The sequence below is a fragment of the Aythya ferina genome (genome assembly GCF_964211825.1).
Source record: "Aythya ferina genome assembly, chromosome: 1".
In the NCBI taxonomy this organism is placed as follows: domain Eukaryota; kingdom Metazoa; phylum Chordata; class Aves; order Anseriformes; family Anatidae; genus Aythya; species Aythya ferina.
Genome location: NC_140296.1, coordinates 66,794,949 through 66,817,952, shown reverse-complemented (window position 1 = coordinate 66,817,952; position 23,004 = coordinate 66,794,949). Strand labels below are relative to the sequence as shown.

The 23,004-nt window shown below is 38.7% G+C and overlaps 2 protein-coding genes across 2 annotated transcripts in view; one reads left to right on the top strand and one right to left on the bottom strand.

The window, feature by feature from the left end:
* Positions 1–471: 471 nt before the first annotated feature.
* Positions 472–12,043, bottom strand: MFSD9 (major facilitator superfamily domain containing 9). Its single transcript, XM_084505615.1, has 6 exons — positions 10,115–12,043; positions 7,355–7,442; positions 5,927–5,970; positions 4,495–4,624; positions 2,954–3,163; positions 472–2,425 (listed from the first exon to the last, which is right to left on the bottom strand). The coding sequence occupies exons 1-6, from the start codon at positions 10,175–10,177 to the stop codon at positions 1,635–1,637; spliced, it is 1,326 nt and encodes a 441-aa protein (XP_084361741.1). The 5' UTR covers positions 10,178–12,043; the 3' UTR covers positions 472–1,634.
* Positions 12,044–22,445: 10,402 nt separating this feature from the next.
* The window catches only part of TMEM182 (transmembrane protein 182), a 24,645-nt gene continuing 24,086 nt past the window's right edge, over positions 22,446–23,004 (top strand). The window contains exon 1 of the mRNA XM_084507309.1: positions 22,446–22,754. Within this exon, the coding sequence (XP_084363435.1) occupies positions 22,614–22,754 (141 nt within the window). The 5' untranslated portion in view covers positions 22,446–22,613. The remainder of the gene's footprint in view (positions 22,755–23,004) is intronic.

The window sequence follows — 23,004 nt, the reverse complement described above, 5'->3', positions numbered from 1 at the left end:
GACATGGAAAGAAAGAGGATAGGAAATTAAGGGTAAGAATGTTTTGAAGCATCTATCAAGCAAGACAAGGGAAGGTAACACAAAATAAAATGCCTTAAGTTCCTAGGATAAATTAAACACAGGTTACTACAATAAGTAATTCTGAGGATAGTTACTGACATCATAGCAGCAATGTAATAAGACACTTATTACGTCAATATATACAATTAAAAACTCAGAGCTCCCTCCATATATTCTCATAGTGGTGTCACTGGAATGACTGAGATTTCAGATAGGACTTAAATGGCAGCAGGCACTGGAAAAGAAAATATAAAGTGCAAAACACTGAGATTCTCCTAAAGTAGCAACATTACTTGCACAGATGTGTTCAAGGGAACTTTTTAAAAACTTTTTTCAAATCAAAAAAATAAAAATTTTATGTAGTTGACTTTGTACTTTCATCAAGTAATGCCAGGAAAAGCACATGGAACATTATCAGTGCAAAATACTTTTTTATATATGTTTCAGATTAAATACAAACAGTGGTTACTGGTAAGCAATATAGGCTCCAACAACAAATGTCACAAGGAAGCACTACAACTCTCACTGTAGCTCGGAGAGTAAACTCTCATTACTTAAGAAGTTCAGACAAATAAGACCAAAATACAAACAAATCGACACTTTTTGTTTTGCCACTAAAATGTCACCTATGCCTCCAGTGATGAGAGAAAATGCATTAATCCAGAGCCATCTTAGAATTACTGTTGGTTGCTCTGGCAGACCTTAACAGTCATTTAAAGACTTGAGAAGAAAAATTATTCTTAAAACAAAGGTACAAAACCTGCACAGGAAGTATTAAAAAATTATTTATGACAAAGTTGCTCAGTAGAAGTCAACACTAAATAGAAGCTACCAGTTCAAGGTTCAACAAATCTTAGGTTTGGTCTCAGTTTCCGTCTGAATGTCCCGTTATTCTAAAATTGTCCATTTTAGGCTTGCTAACACACTAAGTTAACTTATACCCAATTCTGTTACCTGTGAGAGATTAGAAAACAGGCCAGATGGCTATCCTAAGGTGCCTAATCATGCTGCACAAGTTTTGTAGACAAAGTATGCTTAACAAAATCATATAAGCAAACATCCTATTAATGAAGGTATTGTCACAGCAGACATATGGAAGCAGGCCACAGCATAAGAAAATAAGGCTAATGAGTTATAATGCAAATTCCAATTAAATAATAACAATTCACTTCTGATTAAATAATACAAATCAACTTCTGTCTGCACCTTTTAAAGTCAGTCTAAATACTGTTTCAAATGTTAGCTACAAACAGGATTTGTGTACTTCAAGTTATCCTTTTTTCCCTCCAGAAAGGTTAAAAGTCCATAAAAAAAACCCAGCCCATACTGTACAGTAGTATCTGTCCCTCTCATCAGAGTTCTAGTGGTACCAGTTCAAAAATATATCAGTCCTGCAGCAGACATTTAAATGTATTTGTCTCCAACAAGTTTGTTACGTGTTGTCCATGTGAACATAACGTGCCCTTGTAAAAGATCCCGTTACTGTTGTACAGGTCTGGTAGGTGTAAGCATCACCCCAGGTTGATTCACTTTGCCTCTTTTGTAAGATACATCCACACAATCCAAATTTGCAGCTACTGATTTTTTAACTTAACATTTCCACTGCTACAGTATTTCTGTTTGTTTACGTTCATTATCAGAATAGCTAACAAAGCCAATCCAACCGCTAGGCTTGGAGGGCCACAAGGACTGAACTCCTGTGCAATTCCAGAAAGGAGCGGGGCAATTATACGTCCCACTGATGTCACAGACTGTCCAACACCCAGGAGTGTACCGCTGGCCTCATTCCCACCGATGGTCAGTTCAAGATCAATGATGCAAGTACGACCTATAGTAGTTGAAAAGGCTAAGAAGGTAGAAGACAAAATGACCATCCATATGCTAAGCGCTGATGCATACAGGAGAATCAACGTGCAGGTAAAAGTGCTGGAGTGCAACAGAAGTCTGTAAGTGTTGTGCTGATACAGTCTTGTTATTGGTCCAAGCAGACAACCAGCCAGGACTCCGAGCGAACTGCTATAGCTCATTAGGTATCCAGAGAACAAGGGTTTCACCCCAAATCTCTCCTCCAAGGCTAGACTAAAATTGCTATGGTACAGCAGTATAGTGACAGACATCAGTAACCGCACTAAAAATATATCCCACAAGTCAGAACATGCAATTTCTTTAATCCTCTTCAGCACTGTCACAATTTGGACCCATGGAGACTGGAAAGGACTATCAATGACCACAGTTCCATTAGTTACTGATTTCAACTGCAGGTCACAATTTGGTTTTGCTGTGATACTGTCTGTCCTTTTCTTCCCTTGTTTGTGTTTCCCATTGCCAGTGTTTTCTTCACTCCAGGGTAACATCCAGACAAGACCTAAACAGATCAAAAAATTAGTTGATTTTATTAAATTGCATTAATTTTATGGTCTGACATTAGTCTGATGGTAAGTTTACTGTTAGTGTAAAAAAGTAAAATAAATAAATGACTTCAACAATCATTTCACCTTAAAAAATTACAAAGATTATGTCTAGTATTATTCACAGTTCAATTTTAAACGTGGTAAAATGAAATGAAGGACTGAAAACATAAACACCCTCACAACATAGTAATCTAAAGACTGAAGCCAAAATTCTGATTTCCAGTTGCCATCTTTGGGCACATGCAAAGCTCCCATTCCTGTGTCTGACTATAAAAGCAATGTAATGGAGAAGCAACTACAGTTGACTGTTTTAAAATTCCTGCTCTTCCACACAGGCTCAAATTCAAAGGGTACTATTAATATACAGAACATGTGTGCCATAAATAGTAAAAGCCACTGTGAATTCCAGGTGTGACAAATGACAAAAACGTACAAGAGCAGGGAGTGAAGGAACACAAAATGCAAAATGTGACAAAACTTACCAGCATTCAGAAGGAAGATAGAAGCACAGATGAAAGACGTTTGATAGAAGCCATCTTTCAACTCTGTAAGGTAGCCACCAACAACAGGTCCCAGAATGAAGCCCACACTGGAGGCTGCATTGAAACGCCCCATTACTAAAGGGCGGTCTCTCTCAGAAACCAAATCAGAAAGCAGGGCTTTAGAGATAGAGAGTGTGTGTTTGAAAATACCTGCAACATAGTATTAAAAAAATGTGCATTGCTTAATTCATAAAATTAAAAATTCCAGACACTATCTTAATTATCAGTATTAAAAAATATGTATTATTTATATTTTTAATATTCCACAAACAGAAAAATTCTTCAATGCTAGAGCTATACAGTGTGTTGAGCCATGACCATCATCCCGGCTGTTCAAGGATTTGGACCTAAGAATCAAAACTATTCAGATAACTGAGTTAATGAAGTGCTCCTCCACCTACTGGAAGAATAAGAAGTAAATAAGCTGAGTACTGGAGCACACTAAGAATAACACAATCTCTAAAACAGGATCACATGGATGGGTAAAGGTGGAGCAGAAATGGCTTTTCTCTTATAACATTTTCTCTTATAATGCCTTTTCTCTTATTTCTCTTATAAGCTCAGTAACAACTTTGCTGAGTACGGAGATTTCCAGGACTGTAATGCACCAAATTCATATTAGAGACTGATGAGTGGCAAAAGAAGAGCACAGAAGTGTAAGCATGCTGCAGGAATACTAATACAATCTTTTAAGTTCCTTCACTCTGACCAGAACCACTCTGACCATCTATCACAGGCACAGTGCTGTTAGTATTAAAAAGTATTACTTCTACTGAGTAATCATTTGATCCACGAAATCATTCATTAGCAAATTTTCTTTAAATTAGGAAACAATACAAGGAGTTCCTAAATTGGGACCATAGGGCACAAAAGTGCCCATCAGTAGAAGCGTTCATAGTAACAGCAATGTACATCAGAACATGTACAATAGTTGTTCAGCTATTACAAAAATTCTTTTATGAACCTTGCTACAAACTTAGCTTATGTGCAGCAAAAACACATGCTTTTGCACATAAATATTCTACTGAAGCACTGAACTAAAATTTCAGCCAGATTTTGTAGTATCACTTAAAAGTATGTTTTCAGCATAAAATCAAAACAGAACAAAAGAAAAAAAAAACTGTACAAATCATTCAATTCTGCATTGCAAGATTTCATCAGTGACCAGGTATACTGGGTACCCCTAAAGACTAACCTTACAACAGTTGCTTTCAAGGAATTGCTGCATTACTATTCTCATAAAACTCAACCACTAAAAGTGGCATAAAACTTGTGACAGTTTCATTTGAACAGTTGACATTTCAAATTATTTTCAGAAAAATCATGAGAATTAATTTGTAGAGGTGCTTCCATTAGCAGGGTTCAGCTGGTACTGTTGGATGATGCTGCGTAGTTACCCACATGCCACCACTTCTCTAGCAGCAATTCTCAAGCTGAAAGTACAGAGAATTTAAACTGCAAAATGCCAAGTGCTTACTCACCTACAGGGACTCTAGAAATGGCGAACAGGTACACAGTGGTGGACATTCCAAGAATGAAGTAACCCAGTGCACTGAGAAGAATGCATGTAAGCAGGGAATACCGTCTTCCTACTATATCACTCCAGCAGCCCTTCACGAAGAAGGAATTAAAGATCATTTTATAACATTTAACTAGATACAATGCACAATCAGTATGTCTAAATTAAACTGAGAAAAAAAAAAAAAGGACTGCCAGTGAAAGCTTAATAAGCTTAAAGCACTTAGGAAACTTGCGTAATAAGTCTGGAAGTGACAAGCAGAGTTCTGTCCTGCTGGCAGTGCAGCTGCTGAAACTATGATTCTATTTAACGTCATGTATAAAGCTTTAAAAAATACATTTTTCTTTTTAAAAATACAATCCTGCAATAACACCCTCAAATACTGTTGATGCTGGCTCTCTGAAAATGTCATCACAACCAACCACAAATATTTGGTTGCAACAATGGTTGCTATGGAGCAGACATTTGCTGAGCATCCTAAAACAGATGGCATTAAGGTAAGAGTTTGTCACCTGAGAGCGGAAAAGTAGGAAGTAATTACAAGAAGGTCAAATAGTAAACTTATACGTAGCATATTTATAAATCAGCTTGTTTCCAAACAGGAAGAAGGTTTTTAAGAAAGTAGGTAGTGGTCTTGCAGTTCAAAGAAAATGCCACAAAATTACAGAAGTAAGTTATCCCAGGTGGCCTGCATAACAAACTCTGAAACAGTTTTTCATAAGATGCTCAAAATCTGCTCTCTTGAGAACTATGAGGTACCAGGGTAATAATATTAAAGGCATTCCTGATTAAATGCGGGGGTCTAAGGTATTAATAGGTAAAGTGTGTGTTCAGCAAGTTTGGGCTTGACAAATCTTAGAACTCTTTTTCAGTCAGGATATAAGAAAAAAAAAATGAAAACAACAACAACACACAAAAAGAAAACTAAACAAGGCTCAAAGACACATTGCATTGAGTATAGGCCATATGACAGATTACAAGACACTGCTTATGAAGCAGGGAAAGCAAGCTCTAGGTAACAGGATTATGAAGAGCTGACTCATGAGACTACTTTTTAGAAAGGCTGCTGCACTGAAGAAAACTGCTTTACTAACACCAATGTTGAAGACAACCCTGCGTGATTAAGATGTGGCGTGTGACTGACACCAAACCTGAATTCTAGCTTCGGTCTAAAGACTTTATTCTTTTTAGAAATGTTCTGAAGGATCTAGGTATTTGCTTAAAGTAAAACAAAAAGGCAAAAAAAAACATAGTTCTGTCAAACCCAAAATGCTTACGTGAACACTATAAACACTTTCAATATTTCAAGAAATGTTATTATTAACCTAATTCTCTTTTTTCCATAAAATCCATAGAAATACCAATGTACTTTAAAAAGCAGTGTTAGAACTCACCACAAATGTGCTGGAAAATAGCTGCATTATACCATAGAGAGACCCTAAAACAAACAAGTAAAATACGAACAGGAAAAATTATTATTATTATTTTATGAAAAGTGCACAAAATCTTAAATGAGGAAACATGAGAAAGATTCTAGGAATAATTTACTGAAAGAAGAGGGAACAGAACAAACCAAGGATGAAGTTTAGACCGCAAGGAAAATAGTTTCAGGAGTGAAAAAGTAACTGCTGATCAAACTCACAAAGCTATGTAATGTAGAAGGATGTTGCTTTGCATGGTGTATTAAGCAAAGGAGATCTTGGCATTTATAACTCCTTTCTCAGAATCAGGAGAGGATTTCATTACTGGAAGGCTGTAATTACTTTCCACTTGGCACTTCAACCTATTCCAAGGTACCACAGAAGCCCTGAAGAAACCACAGACCCTACTCTTTCATTTTAGAGGCTGAGTTTAGCGCAGTTAGTGACAGAAGAGAAGCAGCAAAGAAAAGCACAGAGAAACATCTGCCAAATTCTTTCTTTTACAAGAATACACCTCAAAATCTATTTTTTTAAAGCTTAAATCAAAGCAGATTGTTGAAATGCAAACATATTTTTGATGGACTGCTGCTTAAAATAATATTGCCACCTCAGAGCAGAAATAAATCATTTCACAAAAAGTGCTTTCATCCAAAATAAAAAAAAATAAATAAATCAGGTTAATAAAAATAATAATAACAAAATCCAAGTTAACCACACATGGCTATGAAGAATATCACACTTGTATCATAGCAAACCATAAACAGAACCATAATATATATAAATAAGAACCTTAGAACCATGGAACTTCATCTTACCAGTTAATTTTTAACATAGAACTCCGAAACTTCAGAGTTTACTTGTAAATATTACTTAAAGATATATATATATATAATTATATTTTTTATATTTATATATATATATATTTTTTATCAGGCAGCTGCAAGGAATTTAATCAAATGGGAAGCAATCAGGAGCATTGGAAAGCTTGGGAGAACCACCTGTAGGAATACTGTTTGGAAAGCCTGCAAATAACAACAGAAGTAAAAGCTACAGCTCTGGATCCCAGAGTTGCTGAGCTGTGAATTCTTGGATGCTGGAAAAGCACATGTATTATTATTATTATTTGTATATGTACATTATATGTATTATTATTATAATAATACCAAGTATTATTGCAAGACTTCCTTATTCTTGCCAAGAATGAACTTTCCCAGGACTCTGCTTTAGGCTACTGACAGGAGGTTGGACAGGTCTCTGGATCTAACACAGCATGATTTTCCTTACATTTTTATTTGGAATTTGTCACTACTTTTTATCATGCTACTAGCAAGGAAGAATTGTGCTTCAATGTCCGATTTGCAGGTAAATTCTTTGGTAAATCAATGGAGTACTGCAACTCACCTATTATTCCAGCAACTGTAGGACTTGCTCCTAGAGATTTGATATGAAGGTTCATTAAAGGAACAACCATGCTCACACCAAATAAATCCTGAAAAGAAGGCAGGAAAAGTTTTAGGAAGTGATCACTTCTACAAAGATGGTAGCAATGTGGCTTAACAACAGTCAGTCACTAATTCAAAAGTTTTAAATGATTTCTGCATCAGTACAAGATTAAAAAAGTTTTCATGTCTAATGTGGTATGTCATAACCTCTGCAGCATACCCTGTATGTACAAATTTATAAACACAGAAGCTGAAAGCTACAGGATTGCCTCACACTGTAGTGAAAACTATGAAAAACATCAGTACTTTCCTCCCTCCAGACACAAACATTCTGAAGATACACATATAAACATTACATTTTAATATATGCTATGGGAATATTTACCTGTTTAACAAGAAAAGTACTTGACACTAGTATTTTAAATTCAAAGTGGTCTGTCATTTCAGTCGCCTAAATATTTTTTACTTGCGCAGAGGGAGTGGATTTAGAAAACCTACAGTACTCTTAACTCTCAGCCAGGATGGGGCAGAAGCTAAGACAGAACACTCTATTTCTGTATAACTGAAGAAATGTAAAGGCAAAAACATTACAAAAACACATAGAACAAAGCACAAGTAGAAAACTTCTTGTAAGAGGAGAGCAAAGGACATTGCCCATTCTGAATGGTACAAGGATATCCTACTCAGTCCTCTCAACTTTTTATCTTTTGTTAAGCTAACCACATTAACCCAGTAGTTCATTCATTATACGCTGTTGGTACGAGTCTTTTATCAGAGCTGAACCTTACAAAGGAGAGCTACTGAAGCAAGATCACCTTTTATCACTGACTGCTGAAGCTGAAGTAGACTAGCTGTTCATAGTATGCCCATAGTCAGAATAATTGCAACAATGAATGCCACTGAGTAAATTCCAACAGTCTGTCATTAAGTCTCTTATGATGGTTGCAACCAAGACTTAAAAAGTTAAAACAGCCCACATGACTTACAAACATCATCAGTAAAACCGTATTAGGGCTCAAAAAGCTATTCCAAGCACTAGTTTATAGAACCATGGAAAAATAGAATCATCCCCTTGGAAGGGACCTCAGGAGGTTTCTAGTCCAGTCCCCAGCAGGGCCAGCTTTGAAGTCAGACCTGGTAACTCACGGCTTTAACCAGTCATGCCTTGAAAAGCTCCAAGGACAGAGACTGTACAACTTCTCTGATGACCTGTCCTGCTGTTTGACTATCGTCGTGGTAAAAAAAGGCTTTCCTGAAATTAAAACGAGAGGTTCTGATTGCATACAGGACCTGTGTCCCTTTTACTCTTGCCATGTACCTCCTTGCTGGCACAGAAAAGGCTGCTGCCAGGTTCCTACTCAGCCTCCTCAGGTTCCTCCTCACAGGGCAAGTGTTCCACCTCTCCAGCCATCCTGGTGGCCCAGGAAGCTCACTCCGACTTGGACACAGTATTTTAGACACATTCTTGCAAGTATTGAGTGAACTAACATCACTTCTTTGTTCACATAGCCCAGGATGCTGCTGACCGCCTGTCTACCAGGGCACACTGCTAGCTTATATTCAGCTCTCTTCCCACCAGGGCCTTATAGAAGAGCTTTAGTATTTGAAAGGGCTTATTTCTTGCCAATTACAAGACAGCAGTTGTCCTCTTTCGGTTTCATAAGGCTACTGTCAGCTCATCTATCCAACTTGCCTAGTTCCCCCATGGATAGCTCCCCTGCCTTAAACTGCACCCCCTACTTAGTTGTCATCTGCAAACATGAAGAGAGTGCAGTCTGCCACCTCATTGAGGTCAGGGATAAAGATACGGAAAAGTTCAGGCCTCAGAATGCATCCTGGTAGTATTCAACTTGTCACAGGCATGCAAGTTGGGCAAGACCCATTGACAGCTATTCTTTAATAACTGGTTATTTTGTCATTTCACTTATAACATCTCATGTCAAATAGCAACAATATTGCATTTGCTTGGTTACAGGCCTTGCATAACCAGTGACAGCTCTTTATTTCACCACACTCCACACCATTGTAATTGCACTCATTTTTTGCTTGGTTGCAGTGCGTACTCAAAGCCTCATGTCAGCAAGGTATTAGTTGAAAAGGTATTATATTAAATCGTCCTGTTTCCCAAGACTTGTAAAATACAGAACACAAACTGTTTTTCCACTGTGATTTTTTCTTAAAAAAAAAAAAAAAAAAGAGATGGTTTTTGAATTTATAATAAGTTCAAGGAAGCAAAGAACAGCTCTGATATATGTAAAATAAGACTTAATGGCAATACGCCATTATTCTGTTGCATTCACTGGATGCAACCCATACCAGGGCAGGCCACATGACTGATCATAGTGGAAAAACAGCCCAGCTGCTACAGACCTTTGCTACAGCAAGTGTTTTAACTCCAGAAAAGCAGCTAAGCAACGTGGCAACCTCGCCTGCAGCGCAAGGGAGGGACCCAACACCACCTCAGGCCCCACCGCAGGCTCGGTGGGAGCACCGGGGGCTCTGACCGGGTGTCCGAGGAAAGAGAAAAGGAGACAGAAGCCCAATTCCTGATTAACCTCAGGCTTTGCAGCGCCTCCCGAGCAGCTGAGGGACCCTCACGGGCAGGCGCCCTCTGCCACCGCCACCACCACGAGCACCGCCCCGGCAGAGGTCCCCAGAGCCGCGGGGCGGGGAGGGCTTCACCTCCCCTCACCCGGCACAGCCCCCCGCCGCCGCTTACCAGGAAGCCCACCGCGTAAAGGCACCGCACGAAGCGGGCTCCCCGGCCTCCATCTTCCTCCATGAGGCCGGCGGCTGCCCGCGGCCCCGCTGCGGCCGCGATGGGCGTGCGCAGAGCCGCCGGGCGGCCGCAAAATGGCGGCGGCGGCGGGGACTCCGTCAGTGAGGGCAGCCCTCGCAGTGCCGCCGTGTAAACTTGGCGGGTCTTTATTTCTTGTTTTAGCGGTGGTGTTCGTGCTTCCTCTCCTCCAGGCGAAGAAATCGGGGCTCCTCCAGTTTTTGGAGGTGTTCGGAGTCCCGGACTTTCCCTCGTCACCTGCAGGAATTTGCCCTTTCTGCCTCTCTCTGCGTGTTTGCAGAGAGTTTCGCAATGTGTCAGTGTCACCCCAGGAAGGTAGAAACGCCTTGATAGGGTGGAGGAGAGGAGGTGATACTTCTTTGGAGATCATGTTCCATTTTTGCCTTTGGGGCATTATTTCTGCTTCCAGCAGCACAGTGATGGTCCCCCACACAGTACACTTGGCCACTGTAGGAAGACAACTTTTTAACCTGTACACCTCTGGTTCTGCCTCCCTCATGGGGAAGTATCCCTGTTCTACTACTACTGCTGGTGTTGGGCTCTCACTGGGCTAAATGCTCACTTCAATTGTTTCTGATAGCAAAGTGCTTTCCTGCCATGCTGCGTGCAAACTGGCTGGAGATTGTGACACAGCCATAGGGTCATCCTAGTTTCTTCTTAGTGTGTCCCTAGTTGTGCTGCATTTCTCCTAATGACTCGTGGAAGAACTCTACAAGTCAAAGCAAATGAGTTATATAGTAGGTATGTGGTTTATTTCGGCACTGGGCACATGCGGGATAGCTCCCAAAGGCATGCACAGCCTAACACAGCAACTTGCTTTGGTTATATGCAATAAAAAGTTACATATGCATGCAGTTTCCTAATACAGCTATACATGTTCATAACCTATCCCTGGTTTGTATTGAAATTAGCTTCAAGAAGTCATTTCCATGAACTCCTACCATCCACACTTGCGCAGTGCCTTCTGGTGATGGTCACTGGGGGGTCGTGGGGATGAAGGCTGCTAACTCCTCTTCATCACTACTAGTTGACCCCCTCCCCTGCCTTTGTACAGGCTCAGCTGCTCCTTGGTTCTTGTCCAAACAACAAGGTCAGTCTCATCTGGTTTTTGAGACAGGTTCCCCATTTTGTCAGGAAACATCCTCTGTGAGGGGCCCCGACACTCTTTGTTTTGATTAATTTGCACAGCAGTAAGCAAAGACAGTCAGCAATATCTATTTTAATGCAATTAAGTGAGCCCCCATTCTTCCATTCCTGGCTTTAATAATTACGATTGTTTTATTTAGAAATCTTTAATACGATTAAGCAAGCCCCCATTCTTTTATCTATGGCTTCACTAAAGTCAGAGATACCTAAAAATCTGGACCACTACTCTATTTTAAAAGTATTTGCATGCAAAGAAGTAAAACAACATTCTTAAATCTCTGAGAAACATAGAAGTGATTATCACATGCAAAATATCATTCTATTGGAGGCAGCAGAGATTGTTTGTATAGCTGCTGATCTACAAAAGGAGCACAGTTTTAAATGTTAAAAAGATAATAATAATACAAAAAAAAGAGTACTGATTTATGAAACAGGACATTTTAAAATTTGTTTTTCATTAATAGTAAGAAAAAGCTTTTGAAAAACAATGGTGATATTTTAAACAGTGCCTGTTCGTAAAAGTTTGAGAATGTCACTTATTAATTAATTAATGGGATAACTTCAGATAACTTCAGCTCTGTGTTCATGTTTTAAGAAGAAATAAATGCCACAGGGTTGAGGGTCTTCAACAGAGTTAGTTCATGAAACAGGAGAACCTAATATTTTCCTTGTGATTCTGAAGAATTAAGCTACCAAAAAAAAAAAAAAAAAGGCTGGAAGGCAAGAAATATTCTTAAATATGCAGCTTATTTATAAGATACCAAAAAGGATAGCCTTGTGTATGCATAGGGACAAAGATGCTATCAATCTCTCAAATAACTCGCTTATTCAATATCCCAGTGGCAGTAATATTTTATAGTTGGCTTAACCAGTGTTCCTTATTAATTTAGCTCTCTAAGGCTATTCATTTACTTTGAATAACAAGTCCTCTCAGAATAATGATTCTTTTAAAATTTTGGATGTAGTGTTGATGGGGATCACAGTTACATACAGTTGGTCTGAAATGGAACAAAATGATTAGAGGATATTGTAATATTAGAGTATCATGGGAATTGACACTACACTGTGTCTTCTCAATATTTCACTAATTTTGGTCATTTTAACTTTGATAGAAGAAATGGAAAAAGCCTGAAGGCTTTTTAAAGGAAAATATTAAAGAGGTGTATGATTACAAGATGTTGCAAGGATTTAGATAATATTCCAGAGTTATAAGACAGTACAAGGGTTTAGATAATGTGAAGGTCCAAACAATCATAATGGGGACAAAATATTGTTGGCAGCCATGAATTCCTTGACAGTAAGAACTATTTCTTAGTTTTGTGTACTATTTTCATCTATTCCCATGCAGATTGGCTTGTAAAGCAGACAAAACCAAAATTTTTTGGTTGCTCCAATATCATTTTAAGTGCCAACTGTTCATGGAGAAAAAAAATAAAAAAATAAAAACTAACAAAACAACAACAGCAACAAATGCTGGTATCTGTTCCTTTAACAGGTTTCTTATTTTTTCTGTACTGGCAAAACTCGATCAGGTTATTAATATATGTATTAATATGCATATTAATATATGTATATTAATAATGCATATATATGCATCTGTCTGTTTTTATATAATGTGTAAGTAAAGGGCATTAATGCATAATAACATTGTGAAGATATCTGTTGCCTTTGAATTGAAGGTAGATGGTTCCCACTACTTCAGAACATCCCATTCATGTTCCGTCATTGCAATTACAAAATTTAAGATAAAGGATCCCAAATAAAGAATGGTATGACTGCTAAGTGACTTGACTAGCACAGAATTAAAGGAATAAAATATAATGACCTTTTATCTCAATCTGAAGGAAAATAGAACCAGTCTAATTTGATATCTTTTGTGGGCAGAATTGCATAGTTGGTTTATACTGCCAATATTGGTTTATACTGCCAATATTGTACGCTTACATTACTGTAAGATATTTGTCTTTCTACTGGATGGTTCTTTGATTAAAACAGTAGAACAATACATGTCCAGAAACGGACATCAGGATGTGGATTCAGAATTTTTGGATACCCCTCCAGACTGTAATTGTGAATGAAGAATCTCCTCTGAGGAAAAAGTGCATCTAGATGGGTCCTCTCATTTCTTACCCTTTTTTCATGACCTGGAAGAAACTATAGTATCAAAATTATTAATGCTATGGGCAACGCAGTGACCAGGAAAAGTATGCATACCACTGGTACAATACAATCTGAGTACTCAGCTTTCATGATATTTTAGTATTCTAAATATAAAGACAGCTATAAACAAAGCATGAGGGCCACGCTCAGGGGGTGCATATCTCTGTCGTGGCAGCCAGTGATTATGAAATAAACTTGGTAGTCATATTAAATAATCAGGAAGAATAAGTTTTTATTACTATTCTGTAACCAAAAGAAACTAACTCCATCTTCTGATAATAAATAGGAGAATTTCAAGTAAAAAAGCAGAGAACTATTCCTTCTGTATCTATTTTTTGATATAAATACTAACGCAACATTCTGTCTAGTTCTGCTGTCGTAATTGAAGGACAATGTTCAATAATGGGAGATGGTCCAAAAAAAGAGCCTTTAATGGCAGGAAGAAAATATCTTACTGTGTCAGTTTGTCAGATATCTGACCCTCCTAAGGCTTGCCTCCTGAACTGGTCTTGCCTCATATTATATATGGGAGAAGTAATCCGGGAGGATGTCTGAGGTTCAGTTTGCTAATGAGTTGAAAGGATGAGGGATCTGCAACCCTTTATTAAAAACATCTCCTGTGGCAAATGCTTAGTGTCACCTGCCAAGGAAGATGTTGAGGCAGTCAGCACTTGTCCTTCCTCAGCCAGCTCTGAGGAAGGCTATGTGTGCTCCACACCAAGACAAAGTGAAAGCTCTGATGGAAGTCATCTGAAATTTAACAAAGTTGTGAAAAAAAAAAAAAAAAAGATCTTTTCATTCCTTCAACAAGGGGGAAAATTTTAAACCTTATAAATTCTCAAATACAGTTCTTAAAGCCATTTTGTAAGACAGATCTAAGACAACTACAGAAATTTATTGCAATAAATGGAACATATTGGTGAATTTCTGCATTACAAACGGGAAAGGTCAAGACCCCCAAATGTACCATTTGTCACCAAGTTTAGCAAATCTAACAATGACTTATTTCATTCTGGTTTACAGTTTCAAATCATTAGGGTAACGTTTAACAGTACTTTCAACTTCTCATATACAAATTAGACCCAGTATAAAGAGTTACAATCCAGTGGTCCAGAACTTTTTAAGAGGAACTGTAAAAGAACTTGAATTTGGAAGCTGCTGATAATATTCGAGGCATATAAAGTGTAATCTTTCCAAAAAGATCTGCAGATTTAAGGAATATGGAAAGAAATCTTTTAATTGACTCCTCCCTCAAAGCTATAAATGCTGGTGGGCAAGAAAGAGTGACTTAGAAAGTATTTCTAAAAATCTTGTTAAAGGAAGAAATTGTTTCAGCCATTGGGCCTCTTTATCCCCTTCTGCAGTTTTCTGTGGCAGCACAACTAAAACTGCATAGCTTTCTATGTTTCTTTCAGTTAATGATTATCAGATAAAATAAATACGTCAGGTTTAGGTGGTATTGATCCTGCTCTATTGCAGAGGATGGCCCAGACAAGCCCTATTGACTTCAGTCCATTTCCCACACCCGCATTTCCTGTCATAGTACAATATTCACCCCACCCCAGCCTATGTTTTTTTAAAACAAAACAAAACAAAACAAAACAAAACAAAACAAAAACAAAACAAAAACAAACAAACAAAAAAATCACTGAGAAGTCCTGTAGATGCTTGAAGAGTACAGAAAGGTCTGAAGGCTGGTTCCTTAGGATTCCTGAGTAAAATCCTAAAATATGTACCAAATAGCATCTGTGCAGTACATGGGAGGAGTTAGTGCCTCAGACTGAGTTTCATAACAGATTTTTGCTGTGAAAGGGCCCATATAAAACAGCAATAGAAATGTTGAGGAGAGGTGCAGCTCTTAATTTCTGGCCATTTCTGTGCTGCAAGCACATAACTGTTTCCATGGGAAACTTCCTCGAAAACCTCCTAAAATTAAGCAACTCATTTATGTGAAAAATGCACACAGGGGTGAGGTATTCCATTAAAACACTGCGGGAAACAGTAATGCTTCCCTTGCTTTCCTATCCATTTAAGAAAATTTAAGAGCACTCAGGTATGAGTGGGGAACCCAGATGCATCTTCTTGTACCTTTGATGTTTCTAGTTATCTTGTCCACTGTGGATTTATCACAACTTGAGTCAGTGTTATGACTCAATTAAGAAGTGTCCTACTTTCCCATATTTAAACTACTTTATCCACTGTAGATGTAATGTGCAATATATTGCAGAGTGGGATACATGAAACAAAGTGATCCATCCACAGTCATAATAACATTTTCTTTTCCTTCCTCTGGCTGAATAATCCTGTGATAGTCTGCAGAGTGTGAAAGTCCAGAGGACAGAGAAGATATGTGGCAGGAGTTATACACCAAAGGAGTTATACACCCTGCAGTTCATCAGGGTAGCTGCAAGTCTAGCGCTTGTTCAGGCAGGTTGCACCAGACTGTGCAAACAGAAGTGAGAGGGAGAGGCTGTGTTTTTCATTACCTCCCACACAGTAAATAAGCAATGTGTATGGTATAATATCTGGATACATTAAAATGTGTAGATGTAATGGATCATAAAGAAGATGGTCCTTGTTGGCACGTTAGAGAGTCCCTGTTGAAGCTGTAGCTGGGAAAAGAGCTTCTTCTGTCCTTGGGCCATCATCTCTTCATGAGCTATACTACATACCAGCATAGCAGTGCTGCAGAAGGAATGACTTGGTGATGTCTGTATTCAGAATGGCTTGATTTCATCCATGTGTGGAGAACTTGTACTCTCTACAGTCTCTTCTCAAGATTTATGTGATCCAAAAATGTGCCCTTGCCACAAAGTAGGCTAATGATATTTTGGCCTGCATTAGGAGGAGTGTTGCCAACTGCTTGAGGGAGGTGATTCTTCCTTCTACTCAGCACCGATGAGGCCACACATGAAGAACTGTGTTCAGTTCTGGACATCCCAGTACAAGAGAGACATGGACATACTGGAAAGAGTCCAAAAAAGGAACACAAAAATAATTCAGGCACCTCTCCAATGAAGCTGAGAGAGTGGAGACTGCTCAGCCTGGAGAAGAGAAGGGTAGGGGAGATCAATATTACAGACCTGTCAGTCCAACCTTGGTTCCAGGAAAGGTCATGGAGCAGATCCCCTCATCGCACACTACAGGATGACCAAGTGACCAGACAGCATGAGTTTATGAAAGTCAGTTCCTGTCTGACTAACCTGATCTCCTTCTATGACCAGATTAGTGGACTTCAATGGACTTCAACTTGAAAGGCTGTCAATGTTGTTTACCTGGACTTTAGCAGGGTGTTCAATGCTGCTTTCCACAGCCTTCTCCTGGAGAAAATGTCTGCTCATGGCTTGGATGGATGTACAGTTCATTGTGCAAAAAACTGTCTAGATAGCCAGGCTAGGCTCAAAGAGTCATTATGAATGGAGTTTAATCCAGTTGGTGGCTGATAACAGTGGCATTCACCACAGCTCAGTATTGGGGCCAGTTTTGTTTTACATTTTAATCAGTGATCTGGATGAGGGGATTAAGTGCACCCTCAGTAAGTTCACAGATCACACCAATTTGAGTGGGAGTGTTGATCTGCTTGAGGGTAGGAAAGCTCTGCAGAGGGACGTGGACAGGCTAGATGTATGGGCCAAGTCCAAGCACATGACATTCAGCAAAGACAAGGTGCCAGGTCCTATACCTGTGTTGTAACAACCCCATGCAGCAGTCTAGGCTTGGGGAAAAGTGGCTGGAAAGTTGCCCAGCAGTAAAGGACCTGGGGGTGTTGGTCAGCAGCCATTTTAACATGAACCAGCAACATGCCCAGGTGGCCAAGAAGACCAGTGCTATCCTGGCCAGTATCAGAAACAGTGTGGGCAGCAGGATGAGGGATGTGATTGTGGCCTTGTACATTGGACTGGTGAGACCTCATCTCAAGAACTGTGTTTAGTTTTGGGCTCCTCACTACAAGAAAGGATATTGAGTTGCTCCAGCGAGTGCAGAGGAGAGCAATGATGCTGGTGGAGGGACTAGAAAACATGACTTATGAGGAGTGCCTACGGGAACTGGGGCTGTTTGGTCTGGAAAAGAGAAGGCTGAGGGGAGACCTCATTGCTCTATATGACTACCTGAAAGGAGGTTGCAGCAAGGAGGATGTCAGCCTTCTTCCTCAGGTGACAAGTGATAGGATTTGAGGAAATGTCCTCAAGTTGCACCAGGGAAGGTTTAGACTGGATATCAGGAAGAATTTCTTGATGTGAGGGTGGTTAGGCATCAGAACAGGCTGTCCACAGGAGTTGCCATCCCTGGAGACATTTAAAAGACATGGATGTGGCACTTAGGGACGTGATTCAGTGGTGAAATTGTAATGTGGACAAAATATTAAATGTCTTTTCCAAACTAAATGATTCTGTGATTGTATATAAATACATGAAGGGAGGGTACAAAGAAGGCAGGGCCAGGCCCTTTTCAGTGAATTCAGAGAATTGAATTTCTAGGGTGTAATTCATTGCATGTTGAAGTAGTCATACAAAAATAGACACAAAAATAGGCACAGTTAGACAGTGCCCTAAAAGTGCCTATATAACTGTAAAGGAAACCTGAGGTGGACTGGCTTAATTGGAGGCAGCTATAGTGCAGCTGTCTAGTGTTAGGTAAGATGAATCCCAGCCAAGGATTTAATGGACAAGGTGTACTATACTCTATATGTCTGCCCAGCACACTGCTGACAATTGATCTTGTAGGTGCAATGGATAACATACTACCCAGCTGGGGAGGATGGACTGGATGAGGATCTGAATCAGTGGGTGCAGTATTTTATTGATGTTCAAAACGTTTTTTCTCCAGCAGCAAATGGGCAATGAGGTCTCAGAAGGACTCAGCTCTGAGGCAGCTGCAGAAATTGTTTCTTGGTGTGTAGTGAGACATGCAGCCAGTTCTAACAGGCTGTTTTTAGATCATGGACATATCTGCCAGCACAGATAAGGAGCTGCCTGCCAATTCCAAACATATACACACGACATTTACTCAATCACACACAAACATAAACAAGCAAATAAACAACCTCCCCCTCCCATAAACTAATCAAGCTTTTTCTCCTTCAGATGGAAAGGGAAGAAAGAAACAGCCCGCTATTGTTTCGTTTTGTTTTTAATTCTTTTCTATTTTTAAATACGAGGAGGGGCTCAGATAGTATATTGATGCTGGAGCCATTTAGATACATAAATAAACAAAAATATGCAGATTTTGGAGTTAGTTTAGCCTTATCTGCAAAAGAAAAATAAACAGAAATATAATCATAAAACTTTTGCCAGCTTTGTTAAATGAGATTGGAATGCATCCATTATATGAGGGCCTTCAATCTTCACACTATGAATCAACAAAATCAATGGATGTTGGGCATAATTGGCCAAATTGATTGTATGTTAAAACAGATTTAATTACATCATTGTCATTATAGTAGGGATAAATTTGGCTATGACTTTAAAGTGTCAGTCTTTCTGTAGAAATTTAGGAGTTCGCAAAGTAATTGGAGAGTGACCATGTTTAAGAATCAGATTAATGATTGTTTTGATTTGATAAGCCTGCCCCTATTTTCACTGCCTTGAAACTTTCTCTATTCTATTGAGGAACCTTCAGAATTTAATTTAATTGAATTGAAGAAAAAGTGCCCTGGAACTTTCAGTGAGCATTCAAGCGGTGGGAAAAAGTGAATTTTTATGATGACATAACAGATCTAAATCTGTCTTCTGATTCATTCCAGACATAGTTGGGCATAATACTGGAGATGTTAAGAGTATTTAGAAGACAGTGCTGCCAGAGAATGTACCATAAATACAAAAGAGAATAATTAAATGAGATCATCTCAGGAAGAACATTCTACTCTGAGACCAGAATGAATGTACAGAACCTATGTCAGTGACTCAGGTGTCATTTGAATTCAGTGAAACTTCATACAAACTGATTTCGGTGAAGCCACTCATGAGAGTAAGTTACTCTATCATAGGTTCATAGAGTCACTGATTTATTTATTTATTTATTTATTTATTTTATTTTTTTTTGTCTGACCTGAAGCCACCTGGAGGCAGCTGGGTGCACTAAGAATGAAACCAACCATTTTATTTATTAACCATTTTATTTCTTTTATTATATGTGTTTCAGTGGCTGAGTCAGGAGACTGGAGTCCCCTTTTCACTTCAGATGTAACACTGAAAAAGGCATTTGTGCCTTTTTGTGCCACAAATTGTGCCATTGTGTGCCACAGTTTCCTTATTCACGGGTACAAATAGCAGTGCATAACAATTTTGAAAAGAAAAAAAAATAAATTGAGATTTGCAGACTAAAGCACAAGAGTGAAAAGCCTTTTTATTGTTTTCATTGTCAGAATTCACCAAATTCAGGTTGTAGTGACTTTCTCAGTACTTATACAAAGCCTGGCCTAATTGGTATTTTGAATGTTATAAATAATGTTGTATAACACTCAGAAATATAATTTTCAAGATGAGCCAAATGGCATTATGTTGAACAGCACATCTGAAGTAATTCTCTCTCTCTCTCTCTTTTTTTTTTTTCTTTTTTTTTTTTTTTAATGGATATCCTAAAAAACTGTGACAATGATTTTGTTTATGTTTTATTGATTTTGTTTATGTTGTGAGTGTCTACATCTCTGGATTTCACTGAATGAAATTTCATAAGCTTCGGGCAAATCTTTCGTAAGGCCACCACCCACACAGCAGCAAAATTGTTGGGAGCTCCTACCTGCAGAGTGGGATTGAGTTCCAGAGTAAGACCTTGAAATTCGTGTCTCCATGTGAAATAGAGATCTGTGCTGCTGCTAAAGTCAATGGAGGTCTAGTTAAAACAACCAGCAGTACCTCCAGAATGACCTGACCATCTAGTGGAGACTGGTTTCAGTCATCTAAACACAGGTATCTAGCATCAGTTTTAGGTGATGTGAATTTGGCCTGTAGCAGTCATTTAAGAAAAGTGTGGATCTCCTCTAAGTCCTTCGTCATCCCTCTTTGCCAAATGTAGATGTATTAGACATGCTGGAGTATCCAGTGGTACTGGTGGGGAGTGGTAGGGAATGATGGCAAGGCAGCTGTATCCCTCTTTCCAGGCTTGATTTAGTCACCCTCACTCCCAGTGCCTTTTCAGGTGGGTACCTAAGACCCCTGTGTGGTGCTAGCAAATGTAGTTAAAGCCAGGAGACAAACATTGCCCTCTAGAGTGGCAGCTGAAAGCCAGCAGGATCCCCTGAGAACTAGCTGGAGCTACCATTTGCATTTATTAGATCTGTATTGATTAAAATGGAAGGACATCTAGCTCACATGAAGTTGTCTAAATTTGAACAGGTTAGTTCTGAGCTGAATCTGACTTTTTCTATTTCTTCTATTTTGACTGGATATTATTCTAACTAGCAAGTAATATTTTTCTAAAATATGCTCTAAAATACGCTTTATTTCCTGCTATAACACATTCTATGTTCTTTTTCTGAATATTATTATTATTTTTTTGCTTATTGTTCTTTAATAGCATACTCTCCAAAGATCACCTTCAAGTATAGCAAAATGAACTGCATCTGTGTCTGCCAGGGAAACAAAACATGACACAAAGACTCTGTTTGACTGGAAATCTGTTTACTATTCTGCACTGAAATTGGGCAGTGCAGAAGGGCCAAAAAATATCAGAAAAGCTTCTGTATTAAGTTAGTATAGTATCAAGTTTGAATAAAATATGAATTGTAATATGCAAAGAAGGCATTAGGCAGATAATGTAGTGTTATGAAAACACTCAGGACACATCTCTGCTTCACCTGTCTGGAAGTGAGAGCAGAAAGAAACAGTCTTTTCCGTTACTCTCCGTGAGCACACTGCAGTACTGTCTGAGTGGGCATTGGCAGTAGGAATTCCTAAGAGCTAAATCTGTTGCAATATAATTTTGCAACAAGTATTTTATGGAGTGAACTGACTTCATCTTTCTCTTGGTAATAGCACTTTCCAGCACAGGAAAGCAGTGAGGATTATTTACTCCAATGATAGATAACACCAGTGGAATTTTATTGGGTAAGAACTGCAGGATCTGATGCATGGTACAAACTCAACAGATCTCTACAGGAGGAAACCCTGTAATTCACTGGAGATGGCAGGGAAGGCTTCCTTGGCATTACAAGAATTTTTGGAAAAGCCTTTTTCTTATGCAGTGAATCATTGGAATTTAAATGTGCTACCTGATCACTTTCCAAAATGTCCAAGGAACACAGATGGGAAAGTGTCTTCTTTTTTAAAAAGTTTGATATTTCTATACAGGGTGCTTGGGAGATGTGATGCAGGAATTGGTTTCACTTTTTCATTTTTAGGATGTTCTTGGTTTTATTTGCTTGCATTTGTCAGATATGCAAATAAATTGAATGGGAACAAATAAAGCAGTTAAATGCTTAGTGTCATTAAAGCTATTACTTTACAGGTAAGATGCAAATTTGTAAAGCTAAGTGTATGTGCAATAAAGGTCAGGACTTTCCAAAGGCATCTCTGTGATTTGGCTGACATGTTTTCAGAGTTCCATAAAGAAACAAACAAATGCAATCTTAATTTAGTGAAGTGATTTATAGTAGCTTTCAAAGTGTTGTTCATATATCCTTCCCTGCTAGCAGCCAGGCAAGTTTTCACCTCCAATTCTGAACGTTGCAAGTCTTTACTGCTACTCTGGGCTCTGTAACACAGTTCATGTGGACTGACAGAGCCATTGCAGCTCCACCTCCATCTCCGCTGATTTTGATGTACCAGCTGCAATAATATTTCAAGTCAATCCCTGATTAGTTATGGGAAGGTCAGCTATTTCTGACTGGCCTCGCCCAGACGGAGAAACAGAATGAAGCTGTGCCATCAGTGTCCTAAAATAGATGGCCCTTTTCATCTGTCAGTCCTGAGTCAGCCACATGGAACACAAATTAGGAGACAAATCAGCTCACAGGGCATTGAGAAACACAGGGAGAAAGTCAAGCAAGGAGGAACTTCTTCAAACATGAGCTGTATTCTCAAAACTTTCTAGTCATTTGCACAATAATTTTCTTTTACAATTTCTTCTTCAGTAATTTTAAAAAAATACTTGCATTTTTTTTAAGATAACTTTGATAATGAAACTGAGTGTAGGAATATTTTTTGGAGGTTTCTTTGCAGCTCTAGGGGTTTTGCTTTTTTTGGTGGCGTTTGGAACTGATTATTGGCTTCTTGCTACGGAAATAGGAAAATGTTCAAAAGCACCAGAAGATATTGGGGTTAGTATGGATTTTATTTGTAATGGGAATTATATATTGGTTGTTTCTTGGATGTATTTATTTTGTAAAAATATACTTCAGTAGGAACTTTTGATCATGTTCATTTTGGCCGTCTGGAAATCTGCTGCTTCAAAACAAGGCTACTTCAAAACCTCTTTTAAGCAATTATTATCAACTCCAAAAATAATTTGTCTTTTGTGATACAACTTCTGTGATATGACAGTCTTTCAAAGGAAATGTAACTATATAG

Bases quoted from the DNA above. Each gene is read 5' to 3' on its own strand.
- MFSD9 (XM_084505615.1), bottom strand. From the start codon at position 10,177: ATGGAGGAAGATGGAGGCCGGGGAGCCCGCTTCGTGCGGTGCCTTTAC. The intron at 4,625-5,926 runs GTGAGTTCTAAC...TTCTTCGTGAAG, and splicing joins TATTTTCCAGCACATTTGTG to GGCTGCTGGAGTGATATAGT. The intron at 2,426-2,953 runs GTAAGTTTTGTC...TGATCTGTTTAG, and splicing joins TATCTTCCTTCTGAATGCTG to GTCTTGTCTGGATGTTACCC.